The sequence below is a fragment of the Gobius niger genome (genome assembly GCF_951799975.1).
Source record: "Gobius niger genome assembly, chromosome: 1".
Classification (NCBI taxonomy): Eukaryota; Metazoa; Chordata; class Actinopteri; order Gobiiformes; family Gobiidae; genus Gobius; species Gobius niger.
This window is the reverse complement of record NC_136852.1, coordinates 40,226,922-40,248,145: the sequence shown is the minus strand read 5'-3', so window position 1 is coordinate 40,248,145 and position 21,224 is coordinate 40,226,922. Positions and strand designations below refer to the sequence as shown.

Here is a 21,224-nt window from a genome sequence, read left to right as displayed (position 1 = left end):
AAAACCTAAAATCTCAAAATCTAATTGGTCGACAAGGGAGGAAACTGGACTCTGATTAGTTAGTTTGGATCTGGGAAGGAGGGACTTCACAAAAAATGAAATATATTCGCTGCTTGCGCAATACCATAATGCATTGGGGGTTTGCTGCTGTGAACAATATGGCGTTGCGAGCTGTCATCGAAGAGACTAATATTAGTCTTCCAAATACCATAAAATAAAATATCCAATTCCACTGAACCAAAGCTTAAGAAAATCTGTATCTTTTTATCTGTTGCATCCATCCATTCCAAAGCGGAAGAAAATGGATGGATGGATGGATGGATGGATGGATGGATTTTGAAAAAAAGCTCTTTTGAAAAAAGCCCTCGTGTGCAGGGCTTTGTAGTTCCGGATTACGTTTTCGATTGTTGGAGCAATTACGAGCACAGCAGGAGGTGTTTTTCATCATTGTTTGTCTGGAGCTTCACTCGCACTCAAAGGCCTCCAGCTCTGAGCTACCACCCAAGGCGCAAAGCATTATGGGTCATGTGCAAGTAGCGAATATATTTTGACTTACTTTTCATCAAAATGCAAGACCAGCTGGTTGATTTTGCACATTGTATAAAATTTCAGACAACCAAAGTACCATGTAACTATTCCAGTCTGGTATTGAAAAAATGAAAGTCTCTGTTTAGATCCAATTATTGATGTGGATGATTCAGGGACAGCATTAAAGCAAGTGACTTGGTTGTTTCAGCTCAATTAAATGATTTGGTAACACTTTATTTTACACTACCCTTGAAACATTGTATCTGCCACATTTAGTGCAATGTAATGTGCTCTGTAACACTGTGTACTAACTTGTACCTATGCAGTACATACACCATGGAATAACATGTATTAGTATATTGGTGGTACATACATTTAGTTGGATACAATGTACTGTAGGAAGGTAGTGTAAAATAAAATATTACCAATAATGTTTTTAACCAAATTTTTCATCTTTTTCCCCACTGTGTTTATTTATTATGCCATTTTTTTCTCCTTTTCCGAATTTGTCCCCCTCATATTTGCTTACATTATTATATATAGATATTTTTTTTACATTTTTCCCAATTTTTATTTATTTTTTCCCAATTTTCCCCACAATTTCTCCCATTTTTAACACATTTCTTGACATTGACGATTAACCCGATTGTTCTGTTTTCTGGTTCTGGACAAAAAGGTGTCGGAAAAAAGTATTGTTCAGGTATCGGCGTCATAGAACCATGTATCGTTAACTGGTAATAAACATTTTTTAACGATGCCCCTCGACTCAAGACTATCCCTTCAAGAATTTGATGTAGGCTAAATTTTACTATAACATTCTGTTTCCAATCAAAAATACTTAATAATAATTCAATGTCAGAAATGTAAAAAGTATCATCTTGCGACCCCCACTGCCTGTTACAGATGTTTATTAACGATGCTTGGTCACCTTCTGAGAAACCGAAGATTGTGAAAGAAATAAAGCAAACTCAAAATGGAATCAATAACATTTATGCTGTGAATAAAGAGAGAGAAAAGAATAATGTTTCCGTTACTAATATTTGAGTGTCATGAATGTAAATGTTATATTTGATCATTGTAAAGTGTCACTCATCTAAAGTAAGCACATTTTCCCCAGTTTGGTGCTACCCAAATCTAAAAACACGTTAAAATAGAGACGAAAACAAGAATGGAAAAGTGACAAAAAAGCCACAAAAGAGTGACAAAGGCATGATGAAAACGCGCCAACCAGGCCTTAGCTTTCAAATGAGGCATCACACTGTTGCTCTGCAGTTGAGAAGCTTTTAGATTTGGGTAAAAACAAACAGAAGAAAACGTTTGTTAAAGGAACAGGCCACTGTTTTTCTGCACTGAGATCTGTCCTTACCTGAGCTTAGACGAGTTGATGTGTACCTGTCTGGTCTTTACGTGTGTGCTCAGTCACACAGAAACATCGAACATGTTGTTAGCATTTGGCCTCTCCTCCTCTCCTGTATGGTGAAGTTAGAAGCGACCCAGCTCTTCCACGTTTCCCCTATTTAAATACGTGATCCAAGTCTAGTCACACAAAATTAAACATGTGGATTTTCTAAGTGGATATAAGGAGGAACTATATTGTGAGGCGTAATAACACCTTAGGAGCACTTTGACGTCCGCGCAGTAAAGTGAAGATATAGCTGCGTATCAACTGGTCTGAGCTCAGGTAAGAACATATCTCATTATGGAAACACGGCGGCCTGTTCCTTTAAGGCTCTCTGTAAGATCAAAGGTTGAACTTCAATCCACAGTTTCCATGTTTTCACGTTCTGCTCTGCACGTAAACCTTTATATAAAAAAGGCATCAAAAATACCTTTCCCTGAGCTGTCTTGTTTTTATGTTAAAGGGTGAACATCATTTAGGATTCACTGTTGAAATACAATTTAAGTCATGTTTGTGCATTTAGATATTCGACTTTAGTTTTCAAATTGACAGAGCACATTTCAGACACGTGTTACTGAGCCTCACAGATATGAATCATCAAGATTAGACAGCTGGAATATTAAAGGGAACTCTGAATTGTTTAGTTTGGCTTCATTGCTTAAATGCTAGCTCATCAGCTAAACCCATTTGAGACCGACACATTTCTTCTTCTGAACACCTCACCCACACCTGCAGCACAGTGGAGGCGTCACAAGAGGAGCGACAGGAAACAAAAAAGGGACAAACGAGGAGATGGTGAAAGGAGCTGCGCAGGAGGAAGAGGACGGAGGAGGAGCTGACCAGTGCAGGACACCACGCTCTGAAACAGGGACAAACCCAGGAGACGGTGCACCGTTTCAGAGGATCAGAAGAGACTGAATTCAGCCAGGTTCCTCTGGGTGCTACAGTTTCCTCTACCTCCAAAAACATGATGGTCAGTGACCCACAATGGCAGCGCGACTCAGTCGCTGCAGCTCAGGACTAACACCTGAACACTACTTTGTTGTATGCTTGTACAATGACAAATAAAACACTTACTTATTTGCCCAACATATCACATATCATCACAAACAGATCTGCTAAATCTGACCTTATTTCTGTAATAAATAAGGATATCACTTATCCTGAGCCTGTGGTCTCAAGTGTGCTTTACTGGATTTATTATAACTTTAAATATATTATATTATATTATATTATATTATATTATATTATATTATATTATATTATATTATATTATATTACTTGTCATTTATAGATATATATATTATATTTATAGATAAGACACCCTTCTATGTTTTAAGAAAGAAAGAAAGAAAGAAAGAAAGAAAGAAAGAAAGAAAGAAAGAAAGAAAGAAAGAAAGAAAGAAAGAAAGAAAGAAAGAAAGAAAGAAAGAAAGAAAGAAAGAAAGAAAAAGAAAGTATTTAACCATAATATATGACAAAATAACAGCTTATAAATAAGTAAGAGTGCTGTAGCTGCTGAGGGGAGGGTTGGTTAGTAAGTTCGCTCTCTTCTTTCTAACTGAGGGAATCAGAGCTGACTCAGGTGAGAGCAAACATCCTGCAGAGTTACTTTGAGAAACTTCTGATTACAAACATTGAATATGCATCACATGTTTGGAAATCGTCTGTAATGGTCCCGCAGAAGCATTCAAAGCTACAGTGTGTTTTAATATTGCAAAGTCATGTTGGTTTGTTGGTTTGCAGCTCCGGTTTGAAACCACACCTTCAGAGAGAGGATACGTGACAGGGAACAGCTGCAGATTTCATTCATTTTTCTGCACTGACTTTCAGCGTCTGCTTTGACAGTGACTCTCAGGGTGACGACAAGGTGAGTGTGTTTAAAATACATTTATGACCTGAACAATGTTGTGTTTCTCATTTGTGAAATACATGTGTGATTGGAGGCTCAGAAAAGACTGCTCTTTCTCTTTTCATCCTTAGATTGTGTTATTTACAATGACTGTGTATTGATAATAGTCGTACATCTTAGCTGCTGAGCTAAATAGTTCATAAAAAGTTTGCGCGTTGCTTGGCAATGTTTGTTATGATTCCAGGCAGTGTGGCTAGGCTAGTAGCAGCAAGGCTAGCTACTTATTGCTAGCCTAGCTACATAGTTGAAGGTGCAGTTGGAGAAATGGTGGTGAATCTCTGGGAAAGTTGAAAGTCGGACTCACGTTAACTTCACGAGAGATTCCCCCAACCTCTCTGGCAGGGACGGGGTCCTCTAGTACGTGCGGAGCGATATGAAAGAGCTGTATTACAAGCATGAACCCCGCAGGAGTCATTATGTTTCTCAGAGGTCGTCTATCAGAAAACAATGACCGGTAGAACGTTGGCGAATCCTATTCAAGTCAATGGAGCGTTCTACTTTGTGAAGAGCCGTATAATAATACAGTTTAAAGTCACTTGCCCAACACGGTTCCCAACCTGGGGGGCTGTGGGCCTCCCCAGGGGGGCACAGCATTTTGTCTAGTCAGAGGCTCAAGTCATAAGTGATTTTTGTTATTTGAGCAAATGATATGGTTAAAATTATTCCAAAATTAATCCAAGAAGGGCCAAAGTCGCCTCCACCTTCTGAGGAGACTGAGGTCGTTCGGAGTGAGCAGGCCTCTGCTCAGGACTTTTTATGACTCTGTGGTGGCCTCTGCTCTCCACTATGCTGCCATGTGCTGGGCCCCGGGCAGCACAGAGCGGGACAAGAACAGACTGAACAAGCTGGTCAGGAGGGCCAGCTCCGTCCTGGGCTGCCCCCTGGACTCTGTGGAGGAGGTGAGGGACAGGAGGGTGTTAGCCAAGCTCACCTCCATCATGGACAACACCTCCCACCCACCACACTGGACTGTAGAGGAGCTGAGCAGCTCTTTCAGTGAAAGACTGAGACACCCTCAGTGCAAGAAGGAGCGCTACCACAAAGCCTTCATCCCCACTGCTGTCAGACTGAACAATAAGACTGTGAAGTAACATGTGCAATAACTCCCCCTTGCAAAACTACGTACAATAATCTATGTATCATCTGCACTTTATTCCCTGTACTGGCATCTCTTACTGACAACCTGCACTAGGACTGTAACTTTACACCCCGATATTCTACTTATATAACCTGTTCTAATTTTTATCCTATTTTTATCTATTATTTTTTCCTTATTGTCATAACTCCGCCCCCTAAGATGTGTGCTTTACTTATTGTACATAAGATACCTCGCTTTCTACAACTGAACTGTTTGCACATGTCCTGTCTGTTTTGCACACTCTGAGTGATCTTATTGAGCCGATTGTAACAAGTGAATTTCTCCGTATAAAATAATAAAGGATTATCTTATCTTATCTGAGAAGTGAGTACAGGTGCATTAAACTCTCCAATTTTGGTAGAGGTGCACGATCAAGATTTTTGGAATCCATCTCCGATCACTAAAATTTTGATCGGCCGATACCGATCATTGCCAATCCGATCACATGGTTGTTATTGATTATTATTATTCATAATTTAACAGTGGCAAATTGTAAAAGGCCTTTCTAAATGTGAAGTGTTCAATTGGGTGAATTCACTCACAGGGCTTCAATGGAAAAAGGTTAAGAACCACTGGGCGATTATAAATACTTGTTAGCGTAAATAATGCTGCCATGGAAAGTGTAAAAGACACATTTCCTGTAATCATGAATATGTTTTTTCTTCTGCCTTCAGGAGCGGTCACTGACACTGTCCGGCTAGAGGCGCATGAGGAGGAGTCATGGCTGGAGAATATGGTGAGAAAGCAGGGGTTACGTTGGTAATTGTAAATATCAACTGCTAAAATAAAACAATATAAACAGAGGTCTGTCCAGGGTCAGCAGTTTTATACACTGCCTGACCAAAGAATAAGTTGCCAAGAAAACAAAAGTTAGATTATTATTTACGTAGCTAGCTTTGATTACAGCATTTGAATTGACTCAATAAGCTTGAACCACGTCCAAAGATCCAGTGTTGCATTTTTCAACATGCAAATAACATTTTGATTTTGATATTTTAGGCAGAAAAAAAATCACTACTTTTTATCGCAACTTTTGGAAAAATGGCAAAATCAGGAATTTTAGCAACGATCACGGAAAATGCAGCGAATCCTGGAGGGACTGGGAATGAAAACAACACAAGTTATGGTCTGATAGCCTGCAGGTCACTGTTGTGTTGCAGGTTGGAACAAACACCACTATCACTGGACCAACAGTCTTGACCTACGTGGTTTGCTGTAGGTTTCGTCAACTCAAGCACTAACATTTAGTCAGTTACAATTGGGTAAACGTAGAAGTGCAATATCTTATTCTGAAACAAAAGCATTGAATCTATTTCACATTATTGTTACACGGGCATTATCAGAATCACCTTTTGGCCTTGGCGTTGATATATAGTTTTAGTGGAGGTGTTTGAGGTGTGAGTTTAGGAGAAAGGGTGCGGTCAGAAATGAGGAAAACAATTATACTGCCAGTAAAGGGACGGATCCACAATGACAGCGCATTCCTGTAACATCAATCAACCTTCGGGAACTGACAAACAATCGAGGAAATCACACTAGGAAGATATGATCAAAGTCATTAACTGGATAATAATTGCTTTATGTCTCATGATGTGAGAACAGAAAGAATGCAAATGACGAGTAAGTGCACGGAGGAGTTCAGAAACATACAGTACTCCATAATAGAGTGTGGAAACCTGACCGAAATCTGACGGGCTTATGTTCAGGCTTGGGTAGGACTCGGACACATTTTCATCTCTTTATGTCACTTTTTGGTTGCGTTTACGTCCACGTTTTCCTCTTGTTTTTTGTCACTGTTTTGACAAGAAGCTTTAAAGGGACTACGCGAAGTGTAAAAATGTTAAAATTAAGTATTTTCCTCCCCTACATGTTTCAACAAGTACTCTAGAAATGTGAAAAATACTGTCAATTCCTTAAAATGTCTTAGCAGAGCACCCTTCTGGGCCATAATCCTAAAAGAATAATCATCTAAAGGAAGAAATGACTTAAATCTACTTGAATTAAGAGATTAAATCTAAAGTTTGAGTAGATTTGGTTTGGCCTTAGAGCAGATAAAACCTATTCTTGCCAGTGAAACAAGCACGTTTTGTTCAAGTTTTTTACAGTAAAAGTTCATCTGTCTGATTTCAATTTGCTCGATTGGCATTAGCGTTTTTATCTGATCTTAGATTAGTTCAAACCGACTCAAATTTATTCAAGCGATTTTGAGTAATTTATCTGATTTAAGATGAACATTTTCCCAGCGTATATGACGTACAACACTGGCATATGTAGCCAGTCAACTGCTTCAATTGGAGAGTCCGGCCATTGGTCTTTTGACGATGAAGAGAACCGGCCCTTCACCGAGCAAACTTGCCGACCCCTGTCCTAGAGTGTAGAAGGAGCCCAAGCATATTCTCCATAACTGCCTCTGAAATCCTGTCACTCAACAAGGAGTTAGTTCGGGTCCGAAGTGCCGTCATGCACAAGCTTAATATAGAAGCTGCAGTTACACGTACGACCTGAGGTGGCAGTAGTGAGTATAAAATGGCAAACTTGCTTCTAGCCCCTTTAAGAATTGGGTAAAGCCAAACTGGAGAAAATGTATTTGGTTCAGGCGATAGTTAAGAGGTTAAATATGCAATTTTCTAAAGTCCCAATAATAGCAAAGGAAACCACAATGGATTCAACACAACTGACTCAAACACAGGTGTGGTGCATGTGATGACCTGTAATTCAAAAGAGGAACAGAGAACCTTTGTTACACTTTGTACACCCTGAAATTAAACGTGTAATGACCTGTACTTAAATGTGTAAATACATTCTTGTTTTTGAACTGTTATCGAAAGTGTCACTGCATTGCAATATTCAAATTTCATGAATACCAACCTTTGTATTGCTGAGTTAAACTAAACCAGTGGATCACAACTCACTAATTGTTACCTATTCACGAGCCACAACAACAGCGACGGTTGGAAGAATTCAAACAGAGCCAGTGGTGCTTTGTGCTGCTGCCTGGGTACTGCAACATTGTTTTTGATACCAGTACTTTAATGATGCTTGGTTTTTGATACCGATACTAAAAGATTTGTCATCGAGAAGCAGAAAACAGAACAATGATGTGTGTAAGATCTGCACATTTACAATATTGGGGTCATCTCCAATGTCAAGAAATGTGTGAAAAATGGCGAATGATTTGAGGGAAACATGGAAAAATAGGGAAAATATTTGTAATGAAAAATCAGAAAAAAATATATATTAAAAAAATGGGAAAAATTGGGAAAATTCATTTATTAGAGGGAAAAAATGGGGAATGAATCGGGAAAAAAAACAAAAATGTGGGGGAAATAGAATTTTTTGGGGGGAAATGAGCAAAAATTTGGGGGCATAATTGGGAAAAATCATTTATTTGAGCTGAAACAACCAAGTCACTTCCATTAATCCTGTCCTTGGACCAACGGCATCGAAACTTGAATCTAAGTGCACTTGCTACGTAGGTCTGGTGTGATGTTTGTCAATCACAAACTGACTGAAAACACTTATCGTTTGCTTTGTGTTTCAGCCGCGGAGCTGCGGATCGCGATGTTTGGGAAAAGCTTTGTGGACATGACGACTTTGGCCAACTTCATGTCTAGACAAAACGACTCAAATGATGAACCTAACCCGCCAACGACTTATCTGCAAACCCCGTTCATCATCTACAAAATCAGAGACAGCTTTTCCATCGGCAAAGTTAAACATGAAATAAAGCAATGTGTGGCCAACTGTCGCCCAGGGCCAAACGTCCTGCTGCTGCTGGTCGACCCCGACAGTTTCTCAGAGTCATACAGTGAAAGACTAGAATACATCTTGGGCTTTTTCGACAAAGACGCCTTTGAGTTTTCAATAGTGGTGAGAACACAAGACAGCACTACTTTAAATCCCTTTGTACAAAACATAATAGAAAAGTGCAGTCAGAGGCAGCACAGAATAAACCTGAGCGTGAGGCGCCGCCCAGTTTCCAACATTCAGGAACTAATGAGAAAATCTGAAGATCTGGTCAACCGAAACCGAGGGCAACACCTGAGCCTCTCCGAAACACAAGAGTCAGTGAAGCGTCAGGGACTTCAGGCACCAGTCCGACCTCCCAAACCTCAGCTCAATACCCCGTCCTACCAAACTCCTCGAGGCCAGAGCAGCATTGACGACACACTCACAGTGACTCCACAAACTCAGAAACGCTTCACAGTCTTTCAAGAAACTCCTCCAAACAATCAGACAGTTCAGACGAGTTCTGCCGATCGCAGGAAACCTCCCAGTTCACTCACACAGACACATCCTGAACACACGGACAAACAGCCTCTCAATATTGCACTGTGTGGAAGGTTCACCACCTGGAAAACCCTATTATTCCAAGCCATTTTACAGCCAAACCTGTCGGACTTACCATCAGCAGATTTCATTAAACAAAAAGACATCTGTGGGCATCTAGTTTCTATTGTGGATCTGCCTGCTTTGTGCAGAAAGTCAGTGGAAAAAGCGAGGAAAGACATTTCTGAGGCAGTTTCTGCCTGTCATCCTGAAGGCGTCCATGCTTTTGCCCTGGTGCTGCCTGTCGGACCCAGCTCCATTGAGGACAAACTGGAGCTAGAAACGCTCCAAAACATCTGTGGACAAAATATCAACCCTTTAACAATGGTTCTGTTCACAGTCGACTCAAAACCAGCAGCTAAAGACGTCAGTAACTATGTCCAATACAACTCAGAAATACAAGCTCTGTGTCGCAGCTGTGAAGGACGTTATTTCATCTTCAACATTAATGACCAGAGGCAGGTCCCAGAGCTGCTGAAGATGGTGGAGGACATGAGCAGGAACACACCCTTCACATCAGAGCTGCTCCCAAAACCTGTGGTGAAACCAATACCATCTGAGCGAAAAAGAACTTCACGAAGCTTTAAACCTGTGGGGAGCTGTGAACCTCTGAGAGTGGTGATGGTGGGAAAGACCGGCTGTGGGAAAAGTGCTACAGGGAACACTATTTTAGGACGAGATGAGTTTTCATCCAGAACAGCTCAAACATCTGTGACCACGTTGTGCAGAAAAGCAGAGGGGAACGTTGCAGGTCGTCCAATAGAAATCGTGGACACGCCCGGTCTCTTTGACACGACTTTATCAAACGCTGAAGTCCAGCAGGAGCTGGTGAACTGCATTAGTCTGTTAGCTCCTGGACCTCACGCCTTTTTAATGGTGCTGCAAATCGGACGCTTTACGACAGAGGAGCGAGAAACTGTGGAACTCTTCAAAGACTTCTTTGGAGAGGAATCACAAAAGTTCATCCTGGTCCTGCTCACCAGAGGAGATGAGCTGAGAAACACAACAGTCGAAGAATATCTCGGAGAGGACAGCTATGTCCGGAAGGTGATCAATGACTGTGGAGGCAGATATCACGTTTTCAACAACAACTCAAAGAACCGTGAGCAGGTCACAGAGCTGATCCACAAAATCGACTCAATGTTGAGTGAAAATGAAGGAACCTACTACACTTCAGAGATGTTCAAAGAGGCAGAACAGGCCATCGAGAAGGAGACAGCAAAGATACTGAGAGAAAATGAGCCTGAAATCATAAGACAAAAAGAAGAACTTAAACTAAAACTTATTGAAGATTTGAAAGAGGTGCAAGAAAGAAGGTCTGCAAGGCCTGCAATTATACTAAAAATTTCTGAAGATCTCACAAAAAAAGAGGTTACCCATAAAAGAGAAGAGAACAGGAGAAAAATGGAGCAGGAGGAGAGAGAGCAAGAGGAGGAGCTGAAGACACTGGAGGAGGAGATACAAAGGAAAAAGTTTAAACTTAAACAAGACAAGTTACAGAGACAGATGGAGTTTGGTCAGAAGAACAAAGCGCTGCCTGAGATGACGGTGAGGTCTGTCACTATGGAGGAAATGAAGAAGGAGATGGCGTTGTGGGAGAGGCAGCAGCGGGAGTGGTGGGAGAGACGAGACGAGGAAGACCAACAGCGGCGCCTCGAGGAGCAGGAGCTGACCAAGAAACTGCAGAGAGAGTACGAGGAGGAGCGGCTGAAGTACGAAGAGGAACGGCGCAAGTACGAGGCCAAGCTTCAGAATGAGGACAAGGAAAGGAAACAGCTAGAGGAGAATCTGCTGGACAAGCATCAACAAGAGCTGGAGAAGATCAAACAGGAGCACGAGACCGAGGCGAGGAGACAAGCCGTGAGCTCCAACGAGTTCCAGGAGAGGTACGCGGAGGTGAAGGCCAAGGAGAGCGACCGCTACAGCACCGAGTTCATGCTGCTCAAAATCAGTGAAAACAAAAGGCACAGAGACGACTATAACCAACTGAAGCAGCGGCACAAGCGGGAGCTGAAGTCGCTGTATAAGAAGCACAAAGGGAAAGAGGCGGACGTTCAGCTGCAGAGGGAGATGAAGCTGTTGCTGCTACGCCACGAGGAGGAGACGCAGGTCTGGATCCAGGAGCGAGTGGGCACGGCTGCGGACAGCAAGGCCTGCACCATTCTGTGAACTACTCAATCTAATTTCCGAACTATAAGCGTCTACTTTATTCTCACACCTTGAACCCCCTTTGGGACGTTCCCCACTCATCTGCTCAATCACTGGGACAGGTGCAAACCCCATCGTTGTTTCCTCTGTCTGCCCCCGCCGAAACCAGGCACATTTCCTCCAGCTCGACTTAAAGGAACAGGCCACCGTTTTTACATACTTGGATATGTTCTTACCTGAGCTTAGACAAGTTGATGTGTACCTGTCGGGTCTTTGTGTGTGCGCTCAGTCACAGTCAAAGATGTTGTTAGCATTTGGCCTCTCCCAATGTATTCCTATAGCTCCAAACGGGGGTGAACTTGGAAGCTACCAGGCTCTTCCACGGGCACAAAGACCAGGCAGGTACAACTCGTCTAAGCTCAGGTAAGAACATATCTCAGTATGGAAGAACGGTGGCCTGTTCCTTTAACCCAAATCTAAAAGCTTCTCGAATGGAGCTTACAGCCCATAGGTCAGAGTAAAAGATTCTTCCTCGCGCTCTTTTGCCTGGCCTGTCAACTACAAGCTTGTTTCCACCTTTGTCAGATTATGTTTGAGATGATCAAATCTGCATTAAAATATCGTTTGATCATGGTGCTGTTTGGTCGGGACATAAAGCAGGGCAACATTTCAACAAAGTGGAGGTCGGGACCCGTTGGGACGTCGTGAGGCCTTGAGTGCGGGTCTCCAGATGATTTCAATATGTGATAAGAAGAAAAATGCATATATTCTCAGTATATTTTTGAGTGTAAAACAGCATATGCAGTAATTCGTGAAATCTATTAAAGGGGGGTATTATGCAAAATCGACTTTTTCAAGCTTTACATCATGTTATTATGTCACTCCCTCATTCAAAACATGCCTGAAGTGTTGCCTTGGCACATTCACGTATTTTTGAGTAATCTGTAAAAACTCTGATGGCGGCCATTTTAGGGATAGGTTTGCCTGAGTCCTCCTAGGAACGCCCCCACCTCCTGGAGACGCCTCCGAGCTTTCGTCACCAGCCGAGTAACCAACCACTGCTCCTCAGCAGAACCCCCTCCCCACTGATGCCACAGACAGCGTGTGGAGGGGGGCGTGTCGGAAAGGGTCAGAGGTTCTTAAAGAGACAGAGGCCTATTTCAAGACATTCACTACAGCCATTTTGAGAGAGACATTTTATACAAGGCAGTTATTCTAATTTACTGCATTTACAGACCAACAGAAGGTTTGTCATCATTGTAGTGTGATATAGACTGGTGCTATGTGATTGAAAAAAGCATGATACCCCCTCTTTAAGAACCCCTGGGCGATAATAAATACTTTTTAACGTAAATAATGCTGCAATGGAAAGTGTAAAACACACATTTCCTGGCTGCACACGTTGTAATCATGAATATCCTGTTTTTTCTTCTAAATCTAAAAGCTTCTTGAATGGAGCTTACCCCTATAGGCCAGAGTAAAAGATTCTTCCTTGCACTCTTTTGCCTGGCCTGCCAACTACAAGCTTGTTTCCACCTTTGTCAGATTATGTTTGAGATGATCAAATCTGTATTAAAATATCGTTTGAAAAATGCTGTCATGGTGCTGTTTTTGTTGTGGTTCTCAACTGATTGGTCGGGACATAAAGCAGGGTCGGGGACCCCTCGGGACGTCGCGAGGCCTTGAGTGCGGGTCTCCAGATGATTTCAATATGTAATAAAAAGAAACATTTTAATACTCTCAGTATATTTTTGAGTGTAAAACAGCATATACAGCAATCGTTAAAATCTATTAAAATACTTCAAACACCTTCAACATGTTCAAAAACAACTTGATTTTAAAATGTTTTTAAAAAGTAAAACCCCTGTATTAAACAATGATCTAAAACCATTTGGCAGTTGTTCCTCCGCCTGTTTATTTAGGCTGCACTGTGGAACATTTGGGATTTTCCTGATAATCAATGAATAGTTTTGGATAAGGACCTAACCTATGCTAATGTCATATATAGAGAGAGAAAGAAAGAAAGAAAGAAAGAAAGAAAGAAAGAAAGAAAGAAAGAAAGAAAGAAAGAAAGAAAGAAAGAAAGAAAGACAGTTAGCGTCTGTCTGTGATAATAATAAATGCTTGTATTTGACTGTTTATCGGCTGAAATGTTACGCGGTGTAGTTTTAAACTCAAACCTGGCAACCTGGGATATAGCATAATGGCTATCATGCTGCCGCAGATTTAATTCATTTATTTGAAAATGTGTTACAGCAGGGGTAGTCAGTGTCGGGCCAGGATGATCCTGACAAACACCCCATTAGGTCCGGCATGTGCAGATCCTGGTGCTTTGCTTGGGGCCCCTGTGTTGTTGAGGCCGAGCGCATGTGTTTGTGTGAATGACACAGATTCCTGTCATGTCTCCGTCGTGACATTTGGCAGTTCCAGCTTTACGGGGGCCACGCCTTTAAGAGGAAAGATACGTGACGAGGAAACGGCAGCATAGTTTATTAAATTCTCTGCAGTGAGTGTGACGACTCCTTCTACCTCTACTCTGAGACGGGCTTTGAACAAGGTGAGTTCAGCAATTATATTCAAATCTCATTGTTCCATCAGATTAGTTTCAGTCGCTCAGAGCATTTATCATTTGTGTTGGCTGTTGATGTCATTTGAAAGTTGCAGTGCATTGATTTGGATCTTGTTTAGAATGGCCTCGATGAGAATGAAAAGATAGCACTGATCTCCACTGGTGATGGTGAAGTGTGTTTACTGATAATATGTGATTAGTCATGTTATTTGTGTTCAGAAGTAATGCCCACAGAGGGATGATAGTGAACTTGTGAGTCTCTAAAGTTTCTCTGATGTTGACTGTAGCTTGAATGCACAGCTGGTCACTTGTGGCGACCTCTGCTCATGCCCCCAGGTCAGGAGCCACTACCATTCATTTCACTGGCTCAAATATTTGGCCACTGTTTCAGTCAGAGCAGTGACGTGTGCTGAGGTTTACAGCTGGAGAGACACGTGTCGCAATAAAGTCAACAAAACTGCAGCCTCTGGTGTAAACGTTCCTTACATTGAAATAACATTAATTATATCCATTATATCTATATATATTATATCTATCTCATATTTATAAAATCTATTATTATTAAGATATCTCAAAACTGATACGTCTTTATTTACAATTTTAAACTTGACTGGCTTTTTGAGGATGGTGTGTGAAAGGCCAGCCGTTCAAAAGTCATTATTGATGCAAAGATCCCATGAATTTGTAATGCTTTCACATTACATAAGAAATAACGAATAACAGTGATTGTATGGATAAACACTGATTTAAAGGAGTAAACAAGCATATTTGTTTGTTTTGTAGACAAGCTTTGGGGGCCCCTCTGCTGTGCTCACCAGTGGGCCCCAAACCCCACTTTGAGTACCACTGACCAGTCAGGTCTCTAGAGCAGGGGTCACCACGTGGTGCCCTTTGGGGCCTGCCCAGTAGCCCTTGAGACTTTTTCTAAGGTGTATTTTGCTGAATCTGATTCTAAAAATACAGTTATTTTTGTTCTTGTGACTCAGTACGAGTTTAAAATGAAGCTATTTTGATATAATATGGGGTGAATATCCTATAAGTAAACAGTGTACATTTTAACTGGTAGCACTCTAACAACTTAATGCTCTTGAAGTAGCCCTCGGCTGACCCCGCTCTATAGTGTAAATAACTCCATCATGTCAGGATTGTTAACAACTAATGACTTCTGAGAGACATAAAATAGCAGGTCCACTATGTTCCCATCGAGGACGAGGCCAGAAAAGTAATGCCCTTTCTTCACTTCACTTCACTTTATTTCATGTCCCCGATAGGGCAATTAGTTTTGCAGCACAAGATACATAAAAATAGATACATAAAAACAGACAAGAACAATAAATATGCATTAATACACCAGTTCAAACAAGATGCCGAAGTGCAAAACCTTACAAAAACTTGGCAATTTTTGTACAACAACAGAACAAGAGAAAACAACAACTTTTTTTCCCTCACACTTTCTGACTTTGGCACAAAAACCACAAGGTGCACATTGCAAGTCATTCTTCACTGCTTTCACAGTCACCCTCGGGGAGTCCCAGGCCCCACTTTGGGAACCCCTGTCCACACGGTCAAACGGCAAATTTACACAATTCATACTTTTAAACTTCCAAAATGCGACAAAAATATTTTTGTGGCATAACCGAGCGCATTTTCTCTTGTTCGGCTTTACCCAAATCTAAAAGGTCACAACCTATAGGCCACGGTAACGCCTCATTTAAAAGCTAAGACCTAAAAAAGTCATGCAATAGGATTAATAGGATCTTTTTCCTCGTGTTGTTGTGCTTTTTTTAATCATGTTTTTGTTTTTTGTTTTTGTCTTGTTTGAGTTACTTTTTTGTTGTATTTTTGTCTCTTTTCATAGCTTTTTTCATGTTTTGTCACTTTTTTGTTGTGTTTGTCACATTTTTGTTTCTTTTCCATCGCCTTTTTGTCCATTTTTGTGTGTGTGGTGATCACCTTTTAATCAGTTTCTTTCCCTAAGCTGTGATCACTTTAAACAAAGCACTTGAAGGCACTTGACATTTTTGTGTGTACAGCATGTTATTTGTTTTAATTGTACAGCATTGTACCCTTGAGCTTTTATTTTGTTTGTTTGCTTGTTGTGTCCTTATGTGTTGCTGACTTTGCACTTTGAGCTCCTTGCACTTTTTTTCCAATGTGGGTGAAAATGAATCTGGATTTTTCTTTTTCACTTTTATCGTCACAATTTTGCCACTTTTTTAATAGCTTTTTTTAAATTCATGTTTTGTCACTTTTTCATCCGCTTCTTTGTCACGGTTTTCATCACACTTTTGTCCTGTTGTTCAAGAAGCTTTTAGATTTGGGTAAAGCTAAACTGGAGAACATGTGCTCGGTTAAGGAGGGGGTAATGGGGTTAATCAGAGCGCTCTTAATCAAATGTTTCCAGAATGAGACCTGGCGGGAACTGCTGTCGAACAGGCCGGACTCCTAAATCACTCAGATGCCTGACATTTCTAACACTCCACAGTTGTTCACCTTGTCTTTGAGACGTGATGCTTCCGTGAGCTTGAAACAACTCACCTTCACACAGTTGCATAATAAAATAAGCTTTATTATAAGGTGAGAATAACAATGAAATGATGTGTTAGTGGAGCATGACCACCATATCTCACCGGTTTTAGCTTCGCTCCATCGGCTCCCAGTCAGATTTAGAGTTGATTTCAAAATTCTTCTCTTTACTTTTAAAAGTCTGAATGGTCTCGCCCCCTCCTATCTGTCTGACCTGATTCAGCCTTACGCCCCCTCTCGTGCTCTCAGGTCAGCGGATCAGCTGCAACTGGTTGTCCCAAAAACCAAGCGCAAACTTCGGGGAGATCGGGCCTTCTCTGGTGCCGGCCCGCGGCTGTGGAACCAGCTGCCATTAGAGATCAGACAGGCCCAGTCCCTGTTTTTAAATCTCTCCTAAAAACGCACCTTTTTTCTATGGCGTTTAACGCAAATTGATGTTGCCTGCTGTTGTTGTTGTTGTGCTTTTTTCCTCATATTTTTTTTACTGTATTTTAACTCTATTTGTATCTGTTTCTATGTGCGGCACTTTGGCCAACTGTACAGTTCTTAAAGTGCTTTATAAATAAAGTTGGTATGGTATGGAACTCGTGTCACATGTCAGTGGTCAGTGATTATTACATGTGTGTTTTTGTTCTGCAGGAGAGGTTCTTCCTCCTTCACTGCGGAGGCATTTCATCATCATCGTCATGGCTGGAACATACGGTGAGTAATTGGGTAAATGGATGATGTTTGATATAGTTTTGGCAAATGCAATAAACCAAACAAATATTATTATCGTAATAAGGGCTGGGCAACATTAAAACGATACCAGTCTGGTTATGGGCCAGGTTAATGGCTCATTTGAAAGCTAAGACTTACAAAACTGATCTGAAGTGTTTTGTTCGTTTTCTGTTGTCCTTTTGTTGTGACAAAGGAAGTCAAAGAAATTTAAAACAGGCCATAATGAAGAAACCTAAAGACTCTATGGTTTAGAATAGGTTGCGTTCATGTTCTAGAATTCTATTTCAGTCGGAGCAGATCACGCTCATATTTCTGAATATTGTCTTCACTTTTGGATGCCTTTTCGAGGAAATAATTAGGCCATAGTTCAAATGAGCTGGAAGAGAGGACTTTGAACTTTGGGACAGTTTTTGTTTTATGTGAATTGGCCCAGGAATTACAGAGAAATGAGCAACAAACTAAGACTAGAAATCTGCATAAAGACAGAGTTACTGCCATGGAATACTCAACTGCTCCGCCTCAATTTAAATATAGGCTCTTTAGAATGATGTGACGTCACGTGAACGCGACCTATTAAACCTCTTAACCCCTGACTTAAACGAGCACATTTTCTTCAGCTTTACCCAAATCTAAAAGGTTACAGCCTATAGACCAGTGTAACTAAGACTCACAAAACTGATCTTTTCCTTGCGTTGTTTTCCGTGTTGTCGTCACCCGTGCACCCTAGAAGCCATGTTCTCACCGTGTCTGCATCGGTTAGTGGTAAAAACATGTACAATAGCTCATGCCGGCAGCTCACTGCTCCTCCAGTTGAGGATGGGTCAAATGCAGAGAACAAATTTCTCTACAGAGATTTGATGAATAAAGTACAACTTAACTTAACCCATAAGGACCCACGGTGACACAGGTGTCACGCACAATCGAAATACTCTGGAAAGTTCCTAATAAAACATTAATCTTGAATTGAACCATTGAAGTCCCAGAGTGACACCACGTAACACACTGGAGAAGTCATGTGACCACAAGTGACTTACCTGATATCCCTAAGCCTTACGGAAGCTGTGCAACAGCAAATTGAAAAAAAAACCCAAAAATCCGTGTCAAAAACAGGTAAAGCGACATGGATGCCTGGATATTTTTGTTGCTTAACCTTATTAAAAAGTAAGTAATATTGATTTATATTGTGAAAGTGCAGATAAAACAGCAACGTTGTGCTTCTGAAGAAGAAACTGTCAAGTGGATTGATTTTCAAGTAACATGTATAATCTAAAATAAAATACCTAAAAACGCCCAATGTGACATATATGTCACTTTACAGATCTTGGACACCAGGGGGTGTTTCCACAAAATAACATCAGAAATGTGTTCTATACGATCCATTTAGTGTGTGTGATAACCAGCATAATTTACCCTTAAAGAAAAAGGGGTCCGGATTCTTATGGGTTAACTTATAAGCGCCACTGCAGGTGTCGTAGCATGTTGCAAATTTTTTACTCATTAATTGTTGCCGGTGGCAGTCAAGTTGCAAGCATGGTTTTCTGGCAACTTGACAACACTACAGCTGTGTTTGAAATAGTGCTGAGTCACACATGAGACAGCTTCAGAGTAGCTCAAATCTCGGAACAGTTCCAAGTGTTTGGAGTTGGGTGTGATCAGGAACGAGAAACAGCCATTGCCAGTAAAGACCTGTTTATTCACTTTTAAAACACATTCCTTTCAGATCATTCAACCTTCAGGAACGTAGGAATGAGCAGATCAAAAGCTGATCAAATACCAGAGTGGAAGGAATTTAAACAGCGTGCTGCCGGTGGCACAGGTGCAGAACCGCAGCTCTGGTTCTTAGCCAAAATAAAGGAAGAGAGAAAACAAAAGGCCTAAAGGCAGACAGGAAATTACACATTCAGTCAATATGACGGAATGATGCAACTGTAGATCCCACTCTCGGATGAAAAGACACAACCCCCATAATGTAAATTACTGTATTTTCTCCATAAAAACAACAGACCAAACTTTAAAAGTACGTCCTTGCTTTTAAGTTTACGCTGGATTCAGTGTCATTTTCTGACAGGTTTTATCACTGTCATGACGTCCTGATAACAAAGGCTAAAGATTCGAACACGCCGCAGGACTGAGAACAATTTTTCTTTTCTCAGTACCAATACTTTAAAAGTACTTGGTTTCCAAAACTGATGCTAAAATATTTGTCATCCAGAACCAGAAAACATAACAATAATGTATGGAAGATCTTCAGATCTACAGTATCCAATGTCAAGAAATGTGCCAAAAAAATGGGGAATCATTTGTTGGAAAATTGGCGGAATGTGGGAGAAATAATGGCAAATACTTTAAATTGTATTTAAAAAAAAAAGGGAAATGGGTAAATACAAATGGGACAAACATTGAGCAAATAAATTGGAAAATTTGGGAAATATTGAGAAAAAATAGGGGAAAATAGGGAATATATTAGTAATAAAAATTAGGGGCAGAAAATTGGGAAAATTAGAAAAAAAACTGGGGAAAAAAATAATAATAAAGGGAAATATTAGGTCATCCCGCCTTTGCTCTGCCCAATCCCGTCAGACCTTGGAAGCTCAGCAGGGAAGGGCCTGGTCGGTACTTGGATGGGAGACCGTTTAGTAACACCAGGAAGCCTAGCGAATGTAGTGAGTGAGTGGTTGGTGGTGGTCGGAGGGGCCGATGGCGCAGACTGGTTGCCTCGCTTCCGTCAGTCTACCCCAGGGCAGCTGTGGCTACAATAGTAGCTTACCACCACCGGGTATGGAGTGAATGAATAGTGCAATGTAAAGCGTCTTTGAGTGTCCAGAAAAGCGCTATATAAAACCGATGCATTATTATTATTATTAATAAAAAATGAGCAAAAATTGGGGGGAAATTTGGGAAAATTTAGGGAAAACATTTGGCAAAAAAAGTTTTTTTTTTTTTGAGTTGAAATAACTTCCTTTTAATCCTGTCCATGGACCAGCATCAAAACTTCAATCGAAAGATCCAATATATAGCAATGGTCTCGTGGATATAAAGATAATTTTGTATGTAATTTTTTTCGATTCGATCGGTTTTTTGATTCCAGTAGAACCTAAACTTTTTTCGATACCAAACTGGTATCGCTTAACAGAACCCAGCCCTCCGCTGACCCAAACGTAATCAAAGGCGAGGAAAAACAAGGCCAAACCACCAACAGATTCAGGGAACCATAACGTAAATGAGAGACGTTTGGTAAGTTGTTGTTTTTTTAATGCACCTAAAACCTCTTCATTTGCTCTGTGTTTCAGCCTCGGAGCTGCGGATCGTGATGTTTGGGAAAAGTTTCCAGGACATGACGACTTTGGCCAACTTCATCTGCGGACAGAATGACCAGGCGCTTTATCAAAACCCTCCAACTGAACTGCAGCAGTTTGTTCAAGGCACCTGGAAACAGACGCCATTCTTCATCTTCAAAACAAGAGACAAGGTGTCCATTGACAGCATCAAAGACGAAATCATCCAATGTGTGCTCAGCTGCTCTCCGGGGCCAAACGTCCTGCTGCTGCTGATCGACCCCAACAGTTTCACAGAGTTGGACAGTGAAAAGCTAGAGTACACCATGGGCTTTTTTGACCAAGATGCTTTCAAATTCTCCATTGCGGTGACGACACAAGACCACTTTAGTTTAAATCCTTTGGCAAGAAACATCATAGAGAAGTGCAAAAAGCGGCACCAGAGAATTGTCTTGGATGGACAAACGTATCCAGGTCACGACATCGAACAAATGATGCAGAAAACTGAAGATCTCCTGAACCAAAATGGCGGGCAGCACCTGACCCTTTCTGAATCATATAAGATCTATCAGTCACAGCCACAGAAGCCGCCATCGCCATCACCTCAGAGACAGGTCCAGCCACAGCTTCAGGTGCCGATACATGAGGAGATGGACGACTTCCACACAACTCCTCCGAGC

The 21,224-nt window shown here is 41.2% G+C and overlaps 2 protein-coding genes across 2 annotated transcripts in view; one reads left to right on the top strand and one right to left on the bottom strand.

The window, feature by feature from the left end:
* prdm6 (PR domain containing 6) overlaps positions 1–21,224 on the bottom strand; it is a gene marked incomplete at its 5' end in the record, with an annotated part of 189,340 nt that overhangs the window by 72,456 nt on the left and 95,660 nt on the right. The gene's annotated exons all lie outside the window — the stretch shown is intronic.
* On the top strand, positions 7,751–11,475 carry LOC306974255 (uncharacterized protein; the record flags this gene model as incomplete). Its single annotated transcript, XM_079571430.1, has 3 exons — positions 7,751–7,757; positions 8,519–10,608; positions 10,813–11,475. The coding sequence occupies 3 exons, from the start codon at positions 7,751–7,753 to the stop codon at positions 11,473–11,475; spliced, it is 2,760 nt and encodes a 919-aa protein (XP_079427556.1).